Source organism: Prinia subflava, chromosome 9, assembly GCF_021018805.1.
Source record: "Prinia subflava isolate CZ2003 ecotype Zambia chromosome 9, Cam_Psub_1.2, whole genome shotgun sequence".
In the NCBI taxonomy this organism is placed as follows: domain Eukaryota; kingdom Metazoa; phylum Chordata; class Aves; order Passeriformes; family Cisticolidae; genus Prinia; species Prinia subflava.
Window position 1 is genome coordinate 32196063 of NC_086255.1, and position 25339 is coordinate 32221401.

General features: G+C 49.9%; 2 protein-coding genes across 4 annotated transcripts; one reads left to right on the plus strand and one right to left on the minus strand.

Annotated features, from left to right (window-relative positions):
- Positions 1-431: 431 nt before the first annotated feature.
- Positions 432-3647, minus strand: ZNF511 (zinc finger protein 511). Of its 2 annotated transcripts, XM_063406178.1 has the most exons (6): positions 3438-3641; positions 3224-3297; positions 2232-2433; positions 2011-2135; positions 1506-1685; positions 438-1014 (listed from the first exon to the last, which is right to left on the minus strand). In XM_063406178.1, the coding sequence occupies exons 1-6, from the start codon at positions 3591-3593 to the stop codon at positions 945-947; spliced, it is 807 nt and encodes a 268-aa protein (XP_063262248.1). In that variant the 5' UTR covers positions 3594-3641; the 3' UTR covers positions 438-944. The 2 variants fall into 2 exon arrangements, with proteins under 2 accessions (XP_063262247.1, XP_063262248.1); XM_063406177.1 differs by having other exon boundaries at positions 432-1685; positions 3438-3647.
- Positions 3648-3682: 35 nt separating this feature from the next.
- TUBGCP2 (tubulin gamma complex component 2) lies at positions 3683-24600 on the plus strand. Of its 2 annotated transcripts, none has more exons than XM_063406170.1 (18): positions 3683-3755; positions 5691-5923; positions 6604-6732; positions 7033-7209; positions 10065-10224; positions 10598-10805; positions 11400-11599; positions 12056-12245; positions 12778-12923; positions 13506-13686; positions 14606-14786; positions 14983-15155; positions 16169-16297; positions 16741-16861; positions 18682-18825; positions 19258-19386; positions 20087-20250; positions 24355-24600. In XM_063406170.1, the coding sequence occupies exons 2-18, from the start codon at positions 5774-5776 to the stop codon at positions 24458-24460; spliced, it is 2688 nt and encodes an 895-aa protein (XP_063262240.1). In that variant the 5' UTR covers positions 3683-3755; positions 5691-5773; the 3' UTR covers positions 24461-24600. The 2 variants fall into 2 exon arrangements, with proteins under 2 accessions (XP_063262240.1, XP_063262241.1); XM_063406171.1 differs by lacking the exon at positions 3683-3755 and adding an exon at positions 3817-4815.
- Positions 24601-25339: the final 739 nt, after the last annotated feature.

Consider the following 25339-nt stretch of genomic DNA (forward strand, 5'->3'; position numbering starts at 1 on the left):
AGGGCAAAGCTTTTTTAAACTCACTGTGAAATCTCCTACATCTCCGTAAACATCATTCCCTGCTCCCATTTGCAAGGATTTTTCAAAGCCCCTTTGATCTTCTATTCCTCACAGAGAGGGGGAAGGGAAAACATGCAATTATAGATCCTAAGCTTCTTGGATCAACATTGTTCCAGAAACCTCATTTTTTTAGCCCTTATGCACAATTTTTGAGTGGCAGGATTCACCAGGACCCCAAGACCAGCAGCTCTGAGTTCCCAGGTTTTTCCAGGAGGATGAGATTAAAAAGGAAAGGAAAGGCAACAGGGAAAACAACCTCCATCCCAACCTGATTTTGGCAGCATTTGCAGCAAAGGGAGGGAGGTTCATTCCACACATCTTGACTCTGCCTGGGCTTCAAAATAACGCTTGTCTATGAAGCAATTTTGTAAAAATTCCTTTTATTTATTCACCTGGTTGGAAGTCCCTTTATTTTAACTCCCTGTGAAAATGCTTCTCCTGGCCCAGGCAAACCTTTCAGAGCAGGTGCCAGGATGCAGAGGAGACTTCAGCCAGATGGAGAAAGTCAGAACTCAGACCAAGGGTTTTTTTCCTCCATTTTCTTTTCTCTCTGAGTCCAGCTTCCATACAGTCATGTTGTCATCTTGTAACTTCTTGAATCTTTTTTTTACCTCCAAGAGGCAAAAAATGAAACACCCGGTCCTGTGCAGCCTCAGCTGCAGGAGTTTCCTTAACACCTCACCACACCTTCTGGGTTCCCCTTCCCAAAATCTCGAGGATTCTTAGCTCAGTCAGGTGGTGCCCATTCTGTATGACATCAGGAACCCGTGCCCAAATGCTGGCAGAGCTTTAATTGGTTTATTCCATGGAGTGGGACCTGGAAACATCCCTGGTGGCACTGGCTCCATGCCTGCTCATCTTGCACAGATCTGCTGCACTGACCTTCAGACTTTCTTCCGTGGTCCTTTAAACCCTCGGGTGGCACCTTGTCCAAAGCAAATTGTGGATGGGATCCTGGAAAGGGAGACAGGCTTTAATCCACGTTAATTAACAGGCATGCTTAATGCTCTGTGGGGCATTTGAAGCTCCCAGAGTGGGAAGAGCAGGGTTATGGGAGGAGCAGGACATATAAATCACCAAATATGAAAAACAGGTTGGATTTCCTGTGTACTCTGCACATCCCTGTCCTGGAGGCCTCTTTACAACGAGGTGTGTTAGCAAATGTAACACCTGGGCAGTTGCAGTTGTTGATAATGAGGAGCAGGAGAGCAGAAGCAGCATCCTGCAATTCCTTGGGAAGAGATCAGGCGGGCAGACAAGCACAGCTTCCACAGCACACCCACATTCTGCTCTTCCTTACACCCCCTTCTTTCAAAAAAGCCTTTGGAAGCACACATGGGATTCCTGCCTGTTTTATCTTCAGCACAGAACAGCCCAAAGGGTCCTGCAAAGGGCTGTAAATGGGGTGGTCCCAGCCCCTTGTGCCCCAGAGGCTGTGCACAGACCTGGATTTGTAGAGCCGTTTCTCTGGCAGCGAGGGGCCGGGGCTGGCTGCAGCCTGAGAGATCTCCATGCTCTCCTCAGGCCCTGCTTCCACGGGATTCACCTGGAACTGCTCCTCCACGCTCACATCCATGGGCACGCTGGCGCCCTGCTCCAGGGGACACCTCGTGTGCTTGGAGCCACTGCAGAGACACAATTTTACATCCTGGCTCAGGAGCTGCCACGTGAGCCCGGAGCCTAGGAAATCAAAGGTACTTCCTGAGGAAATGAGTCCATCTGGGATGGATTCCTTCCCAATACCCCGTGTAACCCTGCCCTCTGGGAATGGGAAGCCAGACCCCTTTTCCTGTCCCTCCATCCCTTGGAAAGAGTCTCTCCCCTTCCTGCAGCTCCTTCAGGCACCGGAAGGCCACAATTAGGTCACCTCAGAGCTTCTCCTCTCCAGGCTGAACAATCCCAATTCCCTCACACTTTCCTGGCAGGACAGGAGAGGAGTTCTGCAGTTACCTCTTCACCTTCTTGGGCCTGTCAAAACGAAAGTCAGCAGGATAAAGGTGCACGGTCACCAAGTGATCCTTCCTGTCCTTGCTGCTCTTGAACTTCTCCGTGCAGCCTTCCACCAGACACTGGTACTGAAAGGCAGGGAGGAGAAAGACAAAAAGACATAACTGGAAAAAAAAACCAAGTGCACACCAACCGCCAGGCAAGGGCTGGGCATGGCAGCTCACCATATTTTGCTTCTCGGCCATAATCTGGAAGAGGGAGTCGTGCCACTCCAAGATGTGGATATCCAGGAGGTGGCCAGAGGGAAAGGAGCGCTTGCAGAAGGAGCAGACGTTCCTGTGCAGGGTGTTGTAGTGGTGCTCGTAGCTCTCCAGAGTGTCAAACACCTGGCTGCACCCCGAGATGTGGCAGCTGAACTCGGACACCCTGCAGGGAAATCAGGACATCCAGGCTAATTTAGAGCCCCAATTTCAGCTGCAAACATCCCCTCTGGAGGACTGGACCAGAGAATCCCACGATGGCTTGGGTTGGATTGGACCACAAAGCTCATCTGATTCTAACCCGTTGCCACAGGCAGGGACACCTTCCACCAGAGCCACACCTGCAGCCACAATACTTGGGGCATTTCTTGTGACTAATACTTAAAATTAAATGCCAGGTGCAAGGGAACGAAGATCATGATGGTGCTGGCAGCTGGGAACTAATTTGCCATTGGAAACTTACTAACCATTATGGCTTCAGGATAATCTAGATCATTCTCCTGTTAAATGGTGCTTCAGTGAAGAATAAACAAGCCACAAGGTAATAAATTAACTGTTGGACCTAAAAGTTGCACTTGTGAATGACAGTTCTGTGCCAAGGCTTTTTCAAGAGGCATCCATAGGTGAACCTCACACAACACTCAGAAGTACTTCCTAGATTTTAAACACAAGAACAAGACCAAGATTCTCCACCGGGCTTATCCTTCCCGGCTGGAGCTGTGGCAGCGGCAGCAGCCCAGAGCAGCTGTGGCTGCCCCTGGATCCCTGGAAGAGTCCAAGGCCAGGCTGGACAGGGCTTGGAGCAGCCTGGGACAGTGAAAGGTGTCCCTGTCCATGGCAGGGGGGAAGAACGAGATGATCTTTAAGGACCCTTCCAACCCAAACCTTTCCTTGATTCCACGCCAGGCGGACTCAGAGCTCGCCCGCCGCGCTGGCGACGAGAGCGCCTCACTTACTTGGGTCTCTCGGCCACCTCCTCGAGGCTGGTGAGGACGCCCTGCAGGTAGAGGTGCCTGTGCACGTCCCCATCCTAGACAGGAGCAGAGAGCGGCAGTGGGCGGGCGGGCAGGGCTGCAAAACACAGCGCAAACCCTTCTGCTCCGGCGGGGCCGCGCCGGGAGCGGCCCCCACACGGCCCCGCGGGGCTCGCCGGGCGCGGGGCCGCCTCACCTCAAACAACGGGTGCTGGGGGCCGAGGTGGAGGCGGCGGGGGGCGAAGGTGAAGGGCGGCGTGGGCTGAGCGGGCCGCGGGGATGGCGGATCCTGAGGGAGCGGCGGGAGCCCCTCACGGAGGAGAAGCTGAAGGCGCGGCGGCAGCGGCAGCATGGCGAGGCGGCAAGGGCACTGCGCATGCGCGGGACGCTCCGCTCCCCGCTCCGTCTTGTGCACTGCGCGTGCGCGCGGCGCGCCGCCGGGTGAGCGCGCGGCGGGCTGCGCATGCGCAGGACGCGCTTCCCGGCGCCAGCGGCGGCACTTCCGGGCGGGCAGGTAGGGCTGGGATGGGGCGGGAGGGGATGGGACGGGATGGGATGCGAGATAAGATAAGATAAGGTAGGCTATGGAGGGTGGCACGGGGCGGGGCAGGACGCGGCTGAGGTGCTGCCCGGCCCGTCGCGTCATCCCGGGGATGGGATCCCCCCGCTGTTTGCCGGGGCCCGCCCGGGTCTCCCGGTTGCGGCTGTGCCGGTGGCCGCGGCAGGCACCTCCTGGTGTCCAACCGGGCCAGCGCAGCTCCCGCAGCTTCTCCTCGTGCCCTACACGCCTGACCCCCAGGCGCTTCAGCAGCCCGCGGGAAATCCCAGCAGGATTTCTACTACTGGGTAGTAGTAGAAAGTGCTGGGGGAGCCTGGGCTTTAAAGAAATTTGAGCTTGGGCTGGGCCAGGCCCTGCACAGCCTGTTCTCATCTGAGTCAGTTTTGAGTGAAGGGTCGGACCAAGGCTTGCAGGGATCCCTTCCAGCCTAAGTGATTCCATGATCTTGGCAAAATAAGTGTGTCCTTGTTCTTGATACACGGATCTGGACTGTGTCTGCTTGTTACAATCACTGCAGGGCGTCACATGAATCTGCTTAATTATTTCCATGATCCCTGACTCAGGGTCTTGCTTCTGATGTACAGAAGCACAGAATATTCTGAGTTGGAAGGGGCCCACAAGGATCATCAAGTCCAGCTCTTAAGTGAATGGCCCATTCCAGGATTGACCCCACGACCTGGGTGTTTTTAGCACCAGGCTCTGACCTGCTGAGCTCATCTCAGCGTTCTGTGTCAGTATTAAAGTTATTATTTAAATACCCTGCAGGGTTTGAGTGAAGTTTGCAAAGTGGCATCAGAATAGGAAGACCCTAAACTTGGGAAAAGCTGCTTTGGCGAGATTTCAGAAGCAGCAGCAGGGTCAGCCTGGGTCAGGACACCAACCAGAATTCCTTCTGAGATGAAAAAAATTCTCTGCAGGCCAACCCCAGCTTCAGATTCTCCCCCAGGTTTAGCCTTCCTGGCTGGAGCTGTGTCAGCTGCAGCAGCCCAGAGCAGCTGGAAGTGTCCAAGCCCAGGTGGGTTTGGAAAGACAGGTATCTGTCAGGGAAAACTGGAGTTTCCCTTGGAATGGAGATGTAAACTCCCCTCCCTCCAAATCGTTATTAGTTTTGCAATTAGGAGCTTTCAGGCAAAAATATGGGAATAGGAATAACAGTTCTTTACTAGGAATATTAAAAATGCAAATGCAGTAATACAAAAAACAAACAAGCAAGCAAACAAACAAAAATCCTAGAAAACCCTGACAGAGCCAGGAATACAACCTGACACCCTGTTGGGCAGGGTGTTGGAAGCAGTCCAAATAAATCCTCCTGGAGTAACAGATGTGGTTCTGTGGAGCAGAGATGATCCTGCAGACAGATTCAGTGGTGCTGAGATGAGTCCAGTCTTCCTCTGGGAATCCAGTGGAAAAAACAGAATGATCTGGGGTCCCTGTGTCCCCATTTTTATCTGGGTAGGGAATGGTTGGCTCCTCCCCACTGGGTGGAGCATCTCCCAATGGATGATGGAATGTGTCAGTGACTGTGAGCCTCAATGGCCCATGAACAGAAGATATCCCCGAGGGTGGGCAGTGGTGACAGAGATCACAAACACTGCCCCACCTGGTTTAACAGCTGGGCTGTTGTCAGAAGGTGTCCACCCTCCTCCCCCTGGAGTTACAAGAGATAAAGAAAAAATAAACCATCCCCAACTGCTTTCTACAGATGAAATAGAGTACACTTTTTTTTGGTTACATAACCCAAGACACCAGGCTGGACAGGGCTTGGAGCACCCTGGTACAGTGAAAGGTAGCCCGTGGCAGGGGCGTGGAATGAGATGTGCCTTAAGATCCCTCCCAGCCCAAACCATGCAAGGAGTGTCCCTGTTTTGTTTGCTCCCTCCTGTGTCCCAGCGTTCCAGTTCCAGCAGCGTCCCTGCCGGGGATGCTCTCCCCGGCGGCCGAGGGTTAACCCCTCGCTGCCGGGAGCCGGGAGCATGAGCGAGTTCCGCATCCACCACGACGTGAACGAGCTGCTGAGCCTGCTGCGCGTGCACGGCGGCGACGGCGCCGAGGTCTACATCGAGCTGCTGCAGAAGAACCGCACGCCCTACGTCACCACCAACGTGTCCGCGCACAGCGCCAAGGTCCTGGGGACAAACAGCTCCTCCGCCGGCCTGCGGGAGGGGACAGGGGCTGCTCACATCGGGTGTGGGGCGGGAAGGCTGCGAGGGAAAGGGTGGAATCGTTGAGTGTTGGTGGGAGAAGAGCAGGGTTGGGGCTGGGGTGAGGGCGGGTTCAAGGTGGAGGTTGTTTTGTGGGGTGTTGGGAAGGAATTGTTCCATTGGGCAGGGTGTCCAGAGAAGCTGTGGCTGTCCCTGGGAGTGTCCAAGGCCGGGTTGGACAGGGCTTGGAGCAGCCTGGGACAGTGGAAGGTGTCCCTGCTTGTGGCAGGGGATGGAACAAGATCACCTTGAAGTTCCCTTCCCCACCAAACCGTTCCTTGATTACATGATGAAATGAAAATTGTATAAAATGCAATTATATGACTAGCACCTGACTTTTTTCTTCTGAATATCACCTGACTTTTTTATTCTGAATATCACCCAAATGTTAGAGATTAAAGCCTGGCACTCATGACCATACTTTTACGGCTATAAGACTGCCTTTTGTTTTCACTTTTAAAAGCAATCCACCAGTCAAGCTCTAAGTGCTAGGAAGTCTCTAACTCTGTCTGAAACATCTTTGTAGCCTGAGCTGCGTGTTTGATCTAATTCCGTTTAATTTTAATTTTAACTCCATTGAATATTAACATGGTGTTTTACAGGTGAAAATAGCAGAGTTTTCTCGAACTCCTGAAGACTTTTTAAAGAAGTACGATGAGCTGAAGTCTAAAAACACGAGACATCTGGATTCTTTAGTTTATCTGCTGTCCAAACTCACCGAAGATAAAGAGGTTGGTTCCTCTTTTAGAACTGGATGTTGAAGAGTAGCAACAATGCAGTGATTTCAAGCACAGCTGATGGTAAAGTTCAGTGCAATCTGTAGAAATCAACAAATAACCAGTTCTAGCTTTTACTGAGTTATTAAAGCCCTACTGAGAGTTATGCTCCTCTTGATATAATTCACTAAGACATGGAAAACTGGGACAGAGAGATCTGTGGTTAGATTCAGTACAGCCAGGGTATGGTCACGTGTTTCTTGCTTTAAACTGTGCTGCCCAGCATTCCAAATTCTTTTCTTTGTCCATCTACAGACACTCCACTACCTGCAGCAAAATGCTAAAGAAAGGGCAGAACTCGCAGCAAATGCAGCCACCAGCAGCAGCACGAGCTTCTCCATCCCCTCATCCACTTCCAAGATGTCTCTGCAGGAGCTGGAGGAGCTGCGCAAGCAGCTGGGCAGTGTCACGGCCAGCTCCAGTGCACAGCAGGTACAAAGCCCTTCCCAAGCTCTGGGCACCAAATCTTCCCTTTCCTTAGTCAGATCATATTAAATCTTGGTGCTGTTTGTAGTAAAAGTGGCTTTTTTTCTATCCCAGTTAGTTAAGGTTGAACTCTTTGAGGTTATCCTTAGGTTAAATTCATGGTTAAATTCTTCCCTGTGAGGAACCTGGCACAGGCTGCCCAGAGCAGCTGTGGCTGCTCCATCCCTGGAAGTGTCCAAGGCTGGGTTGGACAGGGCTTGGAGCAAGCTGGCATCGTGGAAAAGACAGAAAGGAAGAGGAAAACCAGCTGGAGACACAGGCTTAGCAAACAGTTAAACATTTCATTAGCAGCAGTAGGTTGTCAGGTCAGAGTGCAAAAGGGCAGTTTGTTACTTAAATCCCAAATTCTGCTTCCTGTCATTTGTATAAAAAACTGTGCTGTGGTAGCTTGACCTTACAAACAGGACAGGGAGGGGAAAAAAGTGGTGGGAAACTCATGGGTTGAGACAAGGATATTTTGGCTGCAAAAGGCAGAGGAGCAACCGTGTTTGGAGAGTTCTTTGGACAGAGGGGAAAGAGGGAAAGATGCTCAGAGGTCCATAGTGCCTTCTCATGTCTGATCAGCAAAATCTAACAGGGGACAGGCCTCACATCACTTCAGGCCCTCGCTGGCAAGAGGGATGAACCTTCCATGTCCTCTGCTTTGGGTCTCTGGGCTTGAAAGGCCCTCCATGAATGTGATGGTGGAGGAGACCTCAAATCCTAAACAAAGGGTCCAACCCCTCACCCTGTCAGCAGTGTGAGACCAGCCTTGTCCCCCATACACTGAAATAATGCACAGACACTGGGCCTGACTCATCCAGATCCTTCACAGACAATCTGAGTCAAGTGGGTGATTTAGATCATGAAGGAAGATGAATTTCCAGTGAGATAACTGATCTTCTTACCAGGCTTTATGTGTGAACTTGCTAAAAGAGGAAAGACCTGGAAGTGCTGTTCTCTGGGATGTGCAATTCACAGCCAGAGGAATTGAAATGCCACCACAAGCCAAGATTTGTGCTTCCCTGCTGCTGCATTTATAGTCTCTTCAGACTTAAAGGGCCCTGATGGGCTGGTGCTTGGGCCTTTTGTGTCACCAAGGGCTGGGACAGAAGGAGATTCCTCGGAAGTGTTAGGTCTGCTCAGCCTCTGACACAGATCTTCTGTGTGTGAGGGTCACAGGTGGAGCTGGAGATGTTTGTGGACCTCAGAGAGGAGCCCTTCGCCTCCCTCCGTGCATGCTGGCACTGCCATTGCTCAAGATGGCAGGTGCAGGTCCCTCAGCGTGCCAGTGGCAAGCTGCCACCCTGTGCCAGGGGTGCTGAGGGGCCACCTCAGGGCCGTGTCCTCAGCCCTGGGAGTTTTCTCCAGGCTGTTGTTGAAGCCTGTGGTGACAGGGACCTAAACTTTGAGTCTCAGAGAGAAGGTGATTCCTGCCCCTGAGACATGTGCTTTGTCACCAGTGCCACAAGTGCTGTGCCATCTGCCCTGGGATTGCTGGCACTGTCAGAGAGATGATGCAGTCATTGGGGTTACTGCTTGGACCAGTTTTGGTCCAGGATTCGTCGAGGTGGGGAAAGTTAAATGTTCCCTTTCAGGTGGATGTGTCCTTTATAGCCAAAACGTTGACTTTTTTGACCTCTGCCAGTTAACAAAGACACAGTAGAGCTGGTTGAACTGCAAACAGAAGTGCCCTGCCTTCTGTCGTAGAATGAAATCAGAGGATCATCAAGTCCAACCCTGGACTGAATAGCACCATGCCCACTAAACCATGTCCCCAGCTGCCATTTCTGCTCGTGTTTTGAACACTTCCAGAGGTGGTGACACCACCATTTCCCTGGGGAGTTTGTTCCAATGATTAACCACTCTCTCAGTGAAGAAATTTTTTCCTGCCTGCCATTTGGGAAGAGCTGCTGGTGTCTGCCCTTCTCCCAAGCAGAACATGTTCATACATCCAACTGAGGTTTGCAGTTTCATGTGGGCTTTAGCTGTCCTTTGAATTGCTGGCAGCTTGCTTGATGCTTCCTATTCCTCCATATGAAAGTCCCAGTTCTGTTAGGGGAGCAGAGGAAATTGAGGTCCTTTTAGCAGATCACCCACACATGATGTAAATAAGAAAGTGAAACGAGCCTGTGCCTATCCCTTTTCACACACACACATCTGTGGAGTTTCAGAAATGGCCTTGTGCACTTGGGGCTCCAAATGCTCATGTAGGTTGTGCATCTCACAAGCTTCCCCAGCTGATGATTGATCTTGCACTCCATTTATTTTAGTGTCAGGGCTGGGGGTGGGAAGTCTTTCAGTCTTCAAGAGCTCACTTCCTTCGCCAACTCCCACTCAGAGCAAAAAACTCCATCATTTTCCAGCTCTCTGTGGGTGGATTTGTCTGGGTTGCATTTGGCATTGAGTTCAGAGGTGTTCAGTGCCCCTGGAACAGGATGTTGGTGCTTCTGGAAGGAGTTTGCTGCTTTCATGTGGTGCTCTGTCCAAACCAGCAGCCACTGCCTGGTGGCTGTGCATGTCCCCATTCTGCTTCCCTGGGTGTGCCCCAGCACCCAGCCCAGCGTGGACAGATACAGAATGGCATTATGTGATGTACCCCCACATAAAAAGGTCAGATGTATAAAAAATACACTTTTTTTTCAGAAGTGGGGCAAATAGATGAGGTGGCACTGGGAAATTAAACCCTACACCATGCTACTGAAATACCATCTCTTCTGCTTTCTGTTCTCAAGTCAAACTCCTTGAAATTAAACATTTCTTGGACTTCTGGAAGTCCCCTATTTTTTTCCTTTCTTTCCCTCACTCTCTTTTTCCAACAGCCTCTTGAGCTTACACGAAAAATCCTCCGGGATAAGCAGAACAAGAAGAATTCTGGCCAGCCCATTCCAGTATTTCCATCCTGGGTGTACGAGAGACCTGCACTCATTGGGGATTTCTTAATTGGCACCAGTCTAAGCACTGACACAACAGTACCAATAGGTATGTGAAACACAGGGAAAATTCCATTAATCTGGAGTGTTTTGTTCTCATTCAGAAATGCTGTTCAGATGTTCACACTCAGCAAAATCTGGCTCTTGGCACTTTTTTTCTTTGTGACAGTATTTGAGCTCTTTCCTGGGTGTTTGAGTGTTTTGGTGGCAAGGAGGTTGGGGGATGTGACTGGGTGGAAAGACCAGCAGCAGGAGCTGTGGCTGGTGTTGTCTTGGCCACAGGTGCTGGATGTCTGATCCTGTCTCCTGGATTTGGCTATAAATGAGCAAAGGATTCTGCTCCCCAGGAAGGCAAGGTACAAGCCTGAAATGGGTGGGTGATGGCACATTGTGTCCTCCTTTTGTCTCCTCTCTGGGAACAGGCACTCTGCCCTTGGCCTCCCAGGAGTCCATGATAGTGGAGGACCTGCTGTACGTGCTGATAGGCGTGGATGGGAGGTACATCACAGCACAGGCCCTCGTGGGCAGACAGAACCGAGCCTTTTCCCTCGATCCAAACCTCGACTTGTCCATCAAGGAGCTGGTGACCAGGATTCTTCCTGTGGCTGCGAGTTACTCCACTGTCACCAGGTACTGAGCTGGCTTTTGTCAGGGGAGGAGGCTCTGCTGTGAGAACAGAATATGCCATTGTGCAGGTGTTAACTTCCAGGCTTAATTTAAACTCTGGGGGTTTCAAATGAGTGACAATTTATTTGGGTCAGTTTTAGCTACATTTCTTCGGCTGGGTTTTTCCTCTGTGCTGCCAGTTCACTTTGTCATTCACACACCTTTATTCTTTCCAGTCTTGGTAACTTCTGGTAAAATGCAGTTAGGATGTATCTGCCTGTTCTGGCTTCTCTTCCCACTCTGCTATGAATTTCTCCATATTTCCTGCTTTTGGCTCCCCTCTGGGCATCCAGGACTGAGAGAACCTTTGTGTGTTTGTTCTCACTTTCTACACAGTGCTTTTACAAATGGTTCTGGTTCCCCTGTGGCTGGAGAGGAAACATCTTCCCACAGCTTTCCCTTCGAGGAAGTGTGGGGTGGGAAATAAGGGAGAGGGACCAGTGTGCTTTCCAGTCTGGGATCTACTGGTGTGCCTGCACAGTGTCCTGCAGGCAGAAGTTCCTGAAAGTTACACAAGTTACATTGCCTTAAAAAGAGCTTTCATTTTGCTTTTTGCAGGTTTATAGAGGAGAAGTCTTCCTTTGAGTATGGACAGGTAAATCACGCTCTGGCTGCGGCCATGCGGACTCTAATCAAGGAATACATGATATTAATTACCCAACTGGAGCATCTTCAGAGGCAGGGCCTTCTGTCACTGCAGAAGCTGTGGTTTTACATCCAGCCCACAATGAGGACCCTGGAGATTCTGGCTTCACTGGGTAAATTTCCAAAACACAGTCCTTACATTTTGACAGCTTGTGGGAACTGTGCCAAACAGGCACAGGGTAGCCAAACAGGCAGGGCATGTCTCATTTTGATTTCCTGCTTTATTAAAGAAGAAAGCCTGGGGGAATTGTCCTTGTGAGGACACTGCACTTCTTCTGGAGAAGAGCATTCACATTCTAGGGCTGAATGTGCCTTTGGAGCTGGCAGGAGACACCTCTGTGCCTTTTGCCTTCACAGCCCTTGCCCTTCCCATCAGATGTATCCCCCACTGTTGCCTCTCCTCAGCTCCTTTCCAAACTCAAGGAATCCCTGGAAATTCCCAGTCCAGCCCCTTGCTTAGAGCTACACAGGCTGCTCAGGGGGGCATGTCCAATCTGCAGACCATTCAGGGGTTTGTTTAGGGACTTTTCAGGATGGAAGTGTCTTACTTTGGTATTTTTAAATTCCAGCTACTTCTGTGGATAAGGGTGAGTGTATGGGAGGATCAACCCTGAGCTTGCTGCATGACAAGACTTTCAACTACACAGGGGACAGCCAGGCCCAGGAGCTGTGCCTGTATTTAACCAAGGCAGCCAGCGTGCCTTACTTTGAAATCCTGGAAAAGTGGATATATAGAGGCATCATTAATGATCCATACAGGTAAAGAACACTTAAGCAGTGGAAATGAAATGCAAAACTTCAGAAATACTGATCTGCTCTGTCGAGTCTGCATCGCCCAGGGGGCTGAAACAACCCTCTCAGAAGTCTTTTGGCTTTTGTAGAGTCATTTGAAGAATCTTGCTGTATTTGATAGTTTGTGCAGCATTTCTATTTCCCATATTTTCAGAATCCTAAGGTGGGGGCAAGCTGAAGATAAAATATGTGAAATCAGTGCCTCTCTGCTGGTGGGAAGGTGGACAAAGGCCAGATTCCTCACCCCTGCACTGACAAACAGATAATGTTTAGCCTTGGTTTATGAACCCTGTGAAATTCTGTTTCTCACTGCAGATGATCAGAGACACTGCACAGTGCTTTTCCTCTTGCTTCACAAACAGACTAATTTCAATTTGTGATTGGATGTGTCCTCATGAAACCTTAATTCTGATACATCACATTACCAGTTTGCAAGTCTAAAAAAAATAATCCCCATTGTACCACTCCCTGCCCCTAAACCTCTGCTTTAACTGTTCAGTGAGTTCATGGTGGAGGAACATGAGCTGCAGAAGGAGAAGATTCAGGAGGACTATAATGACAAGTACTGGGATCAGAGATACACTGTTGTTCAGCAGCAGATTCCCTCCTTCTTGCAGAAAATGGCTGACAAAATCCTGAGCACAGGTAGGTGCTTCTGCTTGAGAGGAGCCCTGAGACAAGCTGGTCTTGTGTGTAGAGAAGGGAAATGTCACCGTGCCTTGCCACTTCTTGAGGTTGTCCAGCTGAACTGGGAGCAGCAGAAGAGTCAGATTTAAAAAGAAGCCCAAATCCTGTAAACAAAGCAACACAGGAGCCCAGCAGCAAGGGGAGCTGCCTGTCTCACTGCTGTTTTCTGGGTGGGTTTTCTAGCTGGATGGAGCTTGGCAGCTGAGGTTTGAGTGTTAATTGAAGCATTTGACCTCTTATCCTTGTACAAAGCCCTCCAAAAGTGATTTGTGAAGCAGAGCAACAGATCTGCAGAGCTTCAGGCCACCTGCAGAGATGTTTTGTCCCTACTGGGAAACAAAACCATTTCTGAATCTCCTTAAATGTGATACCAGGTGCCTATTTTAAAATTCTAAATTGCCTAAATCCTTTCCATCTTTCAGCTCAATGTAGTGTAAACATTTCTCAGCCTATCTTCCTCTTGAAGGGAGTGGTGTGGAAGTTTCCCTGTTGGCTACACAGCAGGGATGAGTGTGGGACATTCTTTCTTTTTAATTTCAGGGAAATATTTAAATGTTGTGCGGGAATGTGGGCGAGATGTCACCTGCCCTGTGGCCAAAGAGGTCATCTACACTTTAAAAGAGAGAGCCTATGTGGAACAAATTGAAAAAGCATATAACTATGCCAGCAAAGTTCTTCTGGACTTCCTGATGGAGGAGAAAGAGCTGGTGGCTCACCTAAGGTTGGATTTATTTTACTAAATGCGTGATAAAGAGATTGGTTCTGCTAAGGCACACACATTTTTGAAGTTAGCTCTGTTCTCCTGGGATATTACCAAGGTGTTCTCTCTATTTCCATTTAGAAAGGTTGACCTAAAAACCAAGATTTGAGTGTTTTTTTCCCTGAAGAGGAGAAAAAAAGTCTAAATTGATAGAAATGTTGAGTGAGAAAGATGTCTGAGGGTCTGTGGTCCAGCTTCCTCGGAAGGATGTCACCAAAACTAGGTCAGGGCTTTGTCTAGCCCAGTCAGATCAGGAGTGTGGAGCCACACTGTGTTCTGGCTGTGCTCCTGTTTTTGCTCCAAAGCCTGCAGTTACCATGTGTGATCTCTGGCCAGGCACTTGGTTAATCCTCAGGCTCACCTCAGAGCTACTTCCAAGCTCTGTGCCCACCACAGGTAACTCTCCCTGGTGCCAGGTGAAAATCAAAGTTAATGTGTCCTGTTACAGCAAAAGTCTGCTGGATTTAAAAGAATCAGCACAGATATTTGTTCACTGAGGGCAGTCCAGGATTCTGCTCAGAACTGGCAGCTGCCCCTCGGCTGGAGGAGACTGGGGAGTTGTTCAGGACAGCAGCAGGAGCCCACACCCAGCACACCTAGGGGTTTTTTTTGCATTTTTCTAGGCAAAAAAAGAACAGCAGCAGCCCTGATCTGACTGCACAGAAGTGTCCTGACTGAGGAGGTAGGGAGGAGGAGACATCCATAAAAGACTAGTCTCCAAACTGGTTATTTATGGCTGTGTGCTCTCCAGAAAGAGAAACATTTTGTGATCAAACCCCACATGTTCGTTGAATTGATTGCATGTGTTCCTTTAAGCTGGATGTGGATTAACCTGGCCTCTCAGAAAAGTAATCAATTGCCCCTTTGTTTTCTTGAGCAGATCTATAAAACACTATTTCCTGATGGATCAAGGGGACTTCTTTGTTCACTTCATGGATCTGACAGAGGAGGAACTTAAGAAGCCTGTGGACGACATCATAACGACCAGGCTGGAGGCTCTGCTGGAATTAGCCCTGAGAATGAGCACAGCCAACACTGATCCCTTCAAGGATGATTTAAAGGTGAGAATGGGAGGCAGAAGATGATTGGCTTTGAGCAGAAGGCCTGCCATGGTTTGGGAGATCTGTGTGCCTGCGAGAACCTGCTGCTTCCCAGCTTGGTGTGACGACTGGGGAGAGTAACTCTGACCATGGGCACCTTGCCTGTTGTTCCACGGTGGTTGTGGGTGTCCTGTGCCTTCATTTTTATCCTTTACAGATCGACCTGATGCCCCATGACCTCATCACTCAGCTCCTGAGGGTGTTGGCCATAGAAACAAAGCAGGAGAAGGCCATCATCAGTGCAGACCCCACAGAGCTCACCCTCAGCGGCCTGGAGGCCTTTTCCTTCGACTACATTGTCAAGTGGCCTCTGTCCCTCATCATAAACAGGTAAGGTGTCCATCCAGTGAGGGAAAAACAGGCGTGTACTCTCACAAGAGGTTTTTTGAGCAAGAATCAAACATTCCCCAGACCTGGAGAGCAGAAAAAACGTCACTTTCTGGTATCCCTGGCTGCAGACTCCAAGGATGCGGGTTGTTGCTGCTGTAACAGGCTCCTTTGTGTTTAGCTGAGGGACAGAATGATTCGTTTTTCTGCAGGAATTGTTACCCTGGAGAAACACTGCTGTGAGCCACAAGCAAAGGGGACAGGCAGCATTGCATGAACAGAGTGGCAGATTTCAAATTGCCGAATGCAATTAACTCCTCCTTTAATTTCCCCTCTAAAAATTCCATTGAATCAGGGAGACTTTCCTAATGACACGATGCTTTTGGAATTTTGTCTCTTCCTTCCCAACAGAGTGTGCTAGCTCTGGTGGTAGCTATGGAAGTGAAAATAGGATTTGGTAAGGTTTCCTGAACTGTATCGACTGGAGCTCTGCAGACACCTACGCCAAAGTGTCTGAGCACAGACCTGAATCCAGTCCCAGAGCTATAAATAAGCAGCCCCATCTGCTTGTGACAGTGCATTGCTGGTGGGGTAATGCTGCCTGTAGCTTGGTTACAGCTTTTCCTCCCCTTTTTTGGAAAACCTTGCTAAATTCTTGGGTGAATTCTAAAATCCCGATGAATTCTTGGGTGAGCATTGCAGCCTCAGCAAGGCCACAGTCTCTGAACCCTCCCTGTGTGAGTGACCCCTGCATGGAGCTGGAATTAGGGAGTTAAGGAGGCTGGTGATGCACCCACTGGCAGGAAATACGGAGGAGGGTCTCCTTGGAGAGGAGTTCTTTGGGCTGGTTGCAAATGTGACTCTCCTGCCTCTGATCAGCGCGGATCCGCGCGCCTCCGAGGGCGTGAGGAACAGATTGTGTAGAGTCTCTTTACCTCTGAGCAGCCTCAGCCTTCACAGCTTAGTCTGTCAATCAGAGCAGGCCTTCATCTGGTGGGCTTCTCCTTTCCTTCCAGGAAAGCACTGACAAGGTACCAGATGCTTTTCAGACACATGTTCTACTGCAAGCACGTGGAAAGGCAGCTGTGCAACGTCTGGATCAGCAATAAGACAGCCAAGCAATTCTCCCTGCACTCAGCTAAGTGGTACAGCATTTTTTGTTGTTGTTGTTTTCAGTTTTGGGTCTCCTTCTGCTAATTAGATACCTCATAACACAGCTCAGACAGTACTGAGGTGAAAAAGATCCTTACAAATGTCTTACAGGCTCAGAGATGTCAATTTGTAACATTTTAGGTTTCACTCAATAGTTGTTTGTAAAGTTGCTTTCATATTTAATACCAAAATTTTAGTTTTATATGAGCAAATATTTAAAACCTATGACAGGTTCAAAACTCTGACTCTACTAATTGAGGAAAAGCCATGGAAAATAATCAGAGACGGTTTGCAGTGACTTTATAATCCCTCTCACACTGCAGCAAGGCATTTGCTAGGACAGAAATATTTAGCTCAGCTTGGCTGTGCAAGCCTGGTGATAGTTCTCTGTGGCATTTGCTAGCTCTGAGCTGTGTGGGTGTGATTTCTCCCCAAGGTTTGCTGGTGCTTTCACACTGCGGCAGCGGATGCTGAATTTTGTGCAGAATATCCAGTATTACATGATGTTTGAAGTGATGGAGCCAACATGGCACATTCTGGAGAAGAACCTGAAGCTGGTGGGTGAAGTTCACAAATGTAATGCCTAATTCCAGTGGCTGCAGGTGTCTGTTGATTTCGTTGGAGGCATTTAAATGTCTGGGAGCTGCTGTTCCTGCCACATTTCAGAGTGCTGCTGTTCTGCACCACCTTGCTGGTGGATTAGTCATCCATCCCTTTCCTGTTCTGCATCCCCTGTCTCTGCCCAGCTCACACTCTGCTCCCTGTTATGTAAAGGCAGGATCTGCTCAACGTTCCCATACACAGGAGAAAGAGCTGTGGAAAAGGAAGGTGGATGCAGAGTGCAAAGCTCATAAACCAGTCCAGGCATCTCCAGCTGATTCTTTGGCTGAGTTACAGTGCTCTTAGAAGTGAAGCCTGTGCTTTCCCTTCCATGAAACTGCCAAGGACTGGCATGCTTGGGATAATGATTGGGATAAAAAAGACCATTATTATCATTATCATTATCACTATTATTATTATTCCCTCTGGTACTCACCCAGTGATCAGACACTTCTGGCTTGCACATCTTTTTCCTCTTACACCCTGAAAAACATTCATCTGAGGTACCAAACCACCCAACACCCCTGCAGTCAGCTGTCTGATGGCCCTTGTGGATCTTCAGCATCAACTGATCCTGCCTTAGTTCTTACTGTGTCCTGAGGAGTCGTTTTGGGGGCAGCTAACCAACATTTTTTGATGCCCTGTCATATTTTTTTTCTGGAGAATTCAAAGGAGGGAGCAGGTCTAGCATTGTGAATGTCTCTGCATGTTGTTGGCAAGAACTTCTGAATCAGAAGGGTTCATTTGTCAAGCTCCTGGATAATCTGGGAATTGTACTTTTGTTGCAATTTTAGGTTTGCAAAATCCATCACTCAGTTTACTTTACTTGCATGGAGTCTTTGTTGAAGTTATCCTGTCCCTGTTTTCTCCTTTCATTTGTATTTTAGGGGGGAAAGGGATGATCCTCACTGGTCTCATGTAGTGCCCTACGGTGCATTTTATTTGTCAGGCTTCTCTCTTGTGCATTTTCACTTGAAGATAAGGTGCTGTCTTCCTAAAATTGTAGCTGGGATCTTCATCTTCACAATATCTTTGTCTTCATCATTATCTTTATTGCATTGGAAAGATGCTTTTATCCCTGTTCTGCAGTAGCTTAAAGGGATGTGGGAAGGGTTTCCTGCATTGGTCCTGCTGGAGCAGTGTGGATGCCATGGCAGTTTTAGTCCTGTGGTTCTTTCCTGAGCTTGATTTGTGTTCTGAGCTTCAGAACATCCCATAACTGTGCAGAGTGAGAGGGAGTTTTAATCTCTCATTTGAAACTCAGGACTGAAACAGCCTGTTGGAGTAGCACAGATGAACAAAAACCTTACAGAATCCTCGTAACACTGCATGTCCCAGTTCCTTATTGGCTCCTAAAGCATATTTCTGAATAGCCTGTATGTTTTAATGATAAGGTTATTGACATTTAAGATTCTTTGATTTGTTTTTCTCTTTTCCTCTTGCTTTCTCTGACTTTACTGAGATTGTGAAAGTGGGAGGGCCATGACAAGCAGATTTAAAAACAAAGGACATGCAAGTTCATAAAGCAGATAACTCCATCCTTTCCAGGGGAGGGCTTGGGTGATTAAAGCAAGCATGATTTGTGGGGAGGTGATGTGAGAAATCAGAGGTTTAAAGCCTGTGAGGGGCTGTTGAAGGCAGCAATGCAGATGCAGTCTCCATCTGGGGATGTTTCTGGGAGGCCCACGAGGAGTTTCTCCCTCTGAGAGGTCCCTGTCAGGAGCAGGGTGCTGGGATGGAGCGCTGGCTTTGTCACTGTTGGGCTCTCCTGTCACAGGCATCCAACATCGACGATGTCCTGAGCCACCACACGAGCTTCCTGGACAACTGCCTGAAGGACTGCATGCTCACCAACCCGGAGCTGCTCAAGATCTTCTCCAAGCTGATGTCTGTGTGTGTCATGTTCACCAACTGCATGCAGGTGAGTGCAGCCCGCCGTGCCTCTGCCAGCCCTGCCAGGCCCTTTGCCAGCCCCACGTGGACTTGCCCTGTTCCCTCTGCCAGCAGCTTTAGGGTTTGACAGCTCACACCCTCTCCCAAACGGTTTCTGTGGCTTCTTACTCCACAAAATCCTTTTTCCCTGCTGAGATCAGGTTCATGTGGGCGAGATGCCCTCTCTGGAGGTGTAAGCTGTAGTTCTGTGTAGATTCCCTCTCCTGAGGGTGGGCACGTTCCAGGAGCATCAGGGAGCCCCAGCCCTTCCAAACCCCCCTGTGCAGTGTCTTTAGGCAGCTCTGTCTGTGTGCTGAACCCAGAGTTAGCTTTCCTGGGAGCTGGGGGTGCAGAGCTGAGCCTGCTGCTCTGCCCTGGGGGAGAAGGGGCTGTAAGCACATCCCCTGTGTGCCCTTGGCAGAGGTTCACCCAGAGCATGAAGCTGGACAGCGAGATGGAGAGGCTCACCCTGGAGCACGGCACCATGCTGGGCCCGCCCACCGAGGAGGAGCGCGCCCAGGAGGCGGCCAAGAAGAAGCTGACCAGCAAGGTGGGGCCTGGGGCACGGCTGGGACCACCTGCAGGTAGCCCTTCCTGCTTTCTGGACCACCTCTGGCCCCAAGAGCACGGGTTTTGTGGGATTGTGGGCAGGGTGGAAGTGCTGTTCAAGACCCTGTCTCCCACAGCAGTCTCTGCACTGGTTTTTTGAGTTTTCACTTGTGCTTTCAGCTGTGCAGAGCCACATCCAGGCTTTCTGAAATGCCAGCACCTTCCCATTCCCAGAGTGTGAGCAGGGCTCTTTGCAGCCCATGGCTTTCATACCTGGGGATCTGTCTTGTCCATATTTTTCTGTCTAGGTGCACAGGGGATTTGCTCTGTGGTTAGCAGATCCTCCTGTCCCTCTGGAACCCCTCTGGCACACATCTGCATCACAGAGCTCCAGAGGTCACAGCCTGTCTTAGGCAACACACATTTTCTGCCCACTGGCTTTCATTCCTGCTTGAAAATGAGCAATGGCAGCATGTATTTGTGAATAACCCAGCTGGGATCTACACTGGGCTTCTCCCAGGCTGGGCACAGCAGGGCATTTCACTACCAAGGACTTTGAAAGATTTATTCCAGAGGCTGAACAACTGTGAAGTTTGATGGCAGTATTTTCAAGCAGGTCAGGGAGTGGAGGGAATAATTGCAGCCCCTTGGCAAGTGCAGAGCAGCAAAGACATGGGGCCCCTCTGCCTTTGTCTTGGCAGCTTTTAGCAGAGCATGCTGACAACCTGCACCTCACATCTGGCTTCGAGGCCACCATCAACAAGTTTGACAGCAATTTCTCCACACACCTGCTGGACCTGCTGGACAAACTGAGTGTGTACAGCACCAATGACTGCGAGCACAGCATGCTCAACATCATCTACAGGTGAGCCCGGCCTTTTCTATCTGACGTCCCCTCCTGTGGGTCCCAGATTCAGCTCAGGAAATGCTCATTTCAACTGAGAAAAGTATATGTTGAGGAGCTCTAAACAGCCTGGGCTGGAGGAAGGTGTGCAGGGTTGGAATGAGATGATCTTTGAGGTCCCTTCCAACCCAGACCATTCTGCTTTGCATTTCAACCCAAGGCTTTAGAAAAACCCCAAAGCACATTCCTTTGAATTATGTGAAATTTGTCCATTAATATTGCAGTGTTAGTTTTCCTGGGGATTGTCTCACTGTGGAGACAGTGAATAAACCAATTTCCAAATACAGTAAGTATTCCAAGATGAGAAAAATCACATGAAGGTTTGATCAGAAAGTGTCTATTGTAAATTTCCATATTGCATTTATTTAAATAAGCAGCTTCTTGGAAATCAGAATTCCTTCAGAAATACATAAAAGTCAGGTACACAGGATGGGGGGAACAGAGACAGAGCAGATGGAAGTTTTGGTGCTGGGTTTATAACCACGGTGTTGCTTTTCTAATAAAAAAATCCCCATGGAAGTTTTGTTCCCTGTCCATCTGTACTGGATGTCTTTTATGGCTGGCTGATAACCCTCACACCTCTGTTGAGATGTGCTACACCTGAAAGCAGAGAGAGAGGAAATGTTTCAGGAATGTTTGTTAAGGAGATTGTTGTTCCCTCCTGGTGCTGTTTCTGACAGCATCTGACAGGGCTGTCAGGATTCCTGGCACTTTGCAAACACTGTTAGGTGAAGTATTCCCACAGGAGGCTGTGCTTCCAATTGTCCTTTTCTTCTGGGAGCTTCTTGCCCAGCAACTGCCACAGGTTTACACAGCCCCTGGCAGTGTTTGATGCTCGGTGTTCTGAGCTCTCCTGCTTCCACCCCTTGGCAGGGGAGGAGCTGCCAGCCACCACAGCTGCCCTGTGGGTGGTGCTGAGTCCCTGAAATGGGAATGTAGGTGAGGACCCCTTCTCCACAGCCCTAAAACTGGTTTGCTCCATCTATGAAGTGATCAGAGTCAGAGGTCTTCTCCTTGTCTTGGAATTTCTCCAGAAATCTGTTTCTGTGGCTGTGAGTGCAGGCCCCAGCTGTACAGGACTAACCAGGACAGCCAAGTTTCTGCAGGACCTTTTGGGAAAGGCTGGTGTGGCTTCTCAACATTTTATGTCACCCTTCATCTGCCTGGACTGGACATCCCAGTTCATCATCCTCAGGCTGCTGTAGGTTACAGGCAGGATCCTTCTGTAGGGAAAGGCTGGCAGGATTGAGCTCTCACTCTTCCCTGGCTGCCATCACTCCAGGGTGCCACAGGAGCAGACTCAGGCTAGATTCAGGGATTGGGACCACGAGCAGCTGAGTCACCCTGGCAGGAGCAGTTACTGCTCCTCAGTGCTCCAGCTCTGCTTCCTCCCTCATTCTTTTTGTAACATTTTCTTCATCTCCAGTACAAGTTCCAACAGAGAGGCTTGTTCATGGTGCTGCATCCAGGAGATCTTGATGGCAGCTCACTCCATGAGCCCAGGGCACATGGGATGTGGCCAACACAGTGTTGAAAACCAAATCTCCACTCCTGTTGTGGTGGGAATGTCACACACGTGCCAGGACAGTGGGACAAGCTGGTGCTGCACCCCCCAGCCCGGCTGTGGGTCCTGCCCAGGGTGTCACAGCCACACTGGGGGGTCAGCAGGTGACCCCTGAGCTGTGAAACCCCTGCAGCTGGATCTTCCAAATACAGAGAGGCTGGGTTTTGCAAGCAGCATTCCCTTCAGGGGAAAGGAGAAGTGTGATGATACAGATGATGCAGTGCTTCTGTCCATGGTTTATGCTGGGGTCAGTGGGCTCAGCTGCACCCAGAGGCTCAGAGGAGGGCCTGGGTGCTTTGCCCTCCCCTATTTCCGTGCCCCAGTCCTTATGGCACCAGGACTGTCATCACTGTCAAGTCCCCCCCTAGTCTGGACTCCCTGGGACCACCTGAGTGTTCACAGGACATTGGACCTGCTGGACCTTTCCCGTCCAGCCAGATGTCCCCATTTCCTTAGCAGGAATACTGGATGTTAACAGCCCATGGGAGCTGCCTTTCCAACCCCACAGGCTGCTCAGGGGTGGTTCAGGGGTGGAAACCTCACAGTGAGTGCCCAGAGGTGACATTTAGCTCCCATTCAGGTTGGAGGGGTTGTTGGCTCCAGGCCTGGGCTCTATGGCAACAGGAACCTGAGAAGCAGAGTGGAGACATCCACATTCAGTTGCCATCTGAAATAACATTTTTGACTGAGAGAGTTTATAAGGAAGAGTTTATAAGACTCTTTTCTTCTAATTTATAACCTTTTTATGAGAGTGCTTTCCAACAGGGATTATCAACATGTCAGATAAATAACAAAATTCACACTTCTGGTTCTTGCTCATCATTTATTTGATCCTGGTTAGCACTTATTCATTTTGTAGTACTGAGTAACTGAGGCATTTTATTTGTGGCATCAAACAACAGGAGATGGAGATGCAGAGGGTTTCCTTCAGAGCTCACAGGTGACAAATCTCTGGTGTGCCCAATTCCTGCTCAGGTGTGTCACAGAATCAGAAAATATCCTGAGATGGAAGGGACCCACAGGGTCATCCAGTCCCTGCCCAGACACCCCAACAACCCCACCCTGGGCATCCCTGGGAGTGTGTCCAAAGGCTCCTGGAGCCTCGGGGCCATGCCCACTCCCTGAGAGCCTGGGCAGTGCCAGCACCCTCTGGGGAAAGAGCCTTTCCTTGATCTCCAACCCAAACCCTCCTGGCACAGCTCCAGCCATTTCCTTGGGAGTGCTGGCAGAGGGCTGGCAACTGCAGGAGCTCCAACACATCCCAGGAGTGAAAAGGAGTAGAGCTGCAGTGGAGATGGCTTTGTCAGCAGGATTAGTTAAATCTTCTAAATTCTTAGAAATCTTACACATCAGTGCGGTTACCCGACATCCGTCCTTTCCTTTACCAGTTTGGAGGAAACTGAGCTCAGAGTAGGTCACCAGGATGTGAAGTGGTACAAACCCCACTGAATATAGCTACAAAGCAAGAAACTGCTGTGTAAGCACATGCTGAGGAAGCACCACACACATTCTGAAGAATTGGTTATCACGGATCACTTAAACCTAAAAACAGCCAAAAGGGAAGCCAAGCAAAATCCGCAGGTCACTGAGCTGGGAATGAAGCAGCTTTAGAAATGGAACAGGTCCTCAAAGCAACGAGTCCTGGCCTTGTGTTTGAATCAAAACTTGGTCAGTACTCTCACCTCATTGTCAGGTTTCCCTGGTACAGCTCCTCGAGGACGAAAGCAATGCAAAGCTTTTCAGCCAGGAGAGAGCAACAGACAAATTCCATCTGTCGAGGCTCTGTTTTCTGCAGGCACCAAAAAATGTCAAGGAACAATTTGTTGCCGTTTGTGTGAGGTTGTTAAGCAACATGAAACTCAAATATTGTGCCCATTCAGTTGGTACTGGAGCAGCCTAATTTGAGAAAGGGAGACAGTAACTTTTGTGTGATTCACGGGCAGTGATCCAGGGTGCCTGAGCTGCACTGGCTGTGGGTGCTTTGGGATCTGCCTGGGAAGGTTACAGCAGGCTTGGGGCTGGGTGGCATCACTCTGGGTCATCAGGGAGTTGGGATTGCTGTATCCCTGGTGTTGAGTGCTTTTCCAAGTGTCACTTGTGGTTGTGGCCGAGCATCTTCTGACCGGCTGATGGATTGTGGATGCGTGGGAAGTATCCTGGGGTTAGCCAGGAGATGGTGGGATGGAAACCTCAGCTTTTTGTGTCAGTACCAGAGTTCAGTGCTGGTAAATTCTGGGGTTTCAGGAGTGCTGGGGAGTGGCTGGGAAGGTGCAGACACTGAGGAACCCTTGTACACACAAGACACCTCTGTGTGTTCTGGAGAAGAGCTGTGAACATTTGGTCCTTCCTGATGTATTTGGGACGTTTTCCTGATACATCTGCCTATCAAAGGCACGGAAAGGGTGTCACCAACACCCGTGCAGGGCCTGATCTCGCTGTGGGTGTCCTGGGGGAGGCTCCTGCTCACGCCTCCCCCTCCTCAGGTGTGTTTTGTCCCCCAGGCTGGACTTCAACGGGTTCTACACGGAGCGCCTGGAGCACATGTCAGCCGAGCGCAGCCAGAGGGCCCCGCCGCTGCTGCCCTGCCTGGCCGTGCCTGCCCAGTGACCCTCACCCATTCCGGGGAGCTCAGCCCCCCACAAACCCTGCAGGGTGGCCCAGGGACACAGGGGAATGTTCACTCTCCTGAGATGTTTGTAATGTTTTTGGGGTTTGTTGGCGTTTTGTTCTTTTTTTTTTTTTTTTTTTTTTTTTTTTTTTTTTTTTTTACTGTGTTGTACAATGATGTGTTTGTGTGTTGTAAAATAAATTAAATAACACCACCACCAACAAAAAATCAGCGTTATTTTGTCTGTTAACAGAACTTGGGGTGCAAATTATTGTGGATGCTCCATCCCTGGAAGTGTCCAAGGCCAGGTTGGACAGGGCTGGGATAGTGGAAGGTGTCCCTGCCCGTGGCAGGGGGTTGGAACGGGATAATCTTTAAATTCCTTTCCAACCCCAAACCCTCAGCAGAGGAGTTCCAGGGAATCTAAGCATTGCCTGAGGCAGTTTGGAGGGGGTGCATAGAGGGAGGAAGAGAAGTGTCTCCCACATGACAGGGACAGAGTGGGAACCTGGGGACATGTGAGGGCTGTGGGCACAGGACCGAGTGCTCCTGCCTGTCCCTCACTCCTCCTTTGCAGGGACCTCGTTGGAAGGAAGAGCCAGGTCCTGTGTGCCCCATGGCCACAGCTCCAGCTTGGCACAGGAGAGATGGGGACCACCAGCAGGCATTGAGCATTGGGTCCCACTCCAAGTTATGGAGTGTTCATTTTTTAAACCAGCAGCAAACTTCTAAGCACCCGTGGATGACTAATCCCAAACCCCGTTCACACCCACGTGTCCGTGTCCATTTCCTGGCCTGAAACACCCAGAAACACAAACGTGCCCGGCCTCTCTGCCCTGATATCCCAGCTCCAGTGCCTCCTGTGACATTCCAGCCAC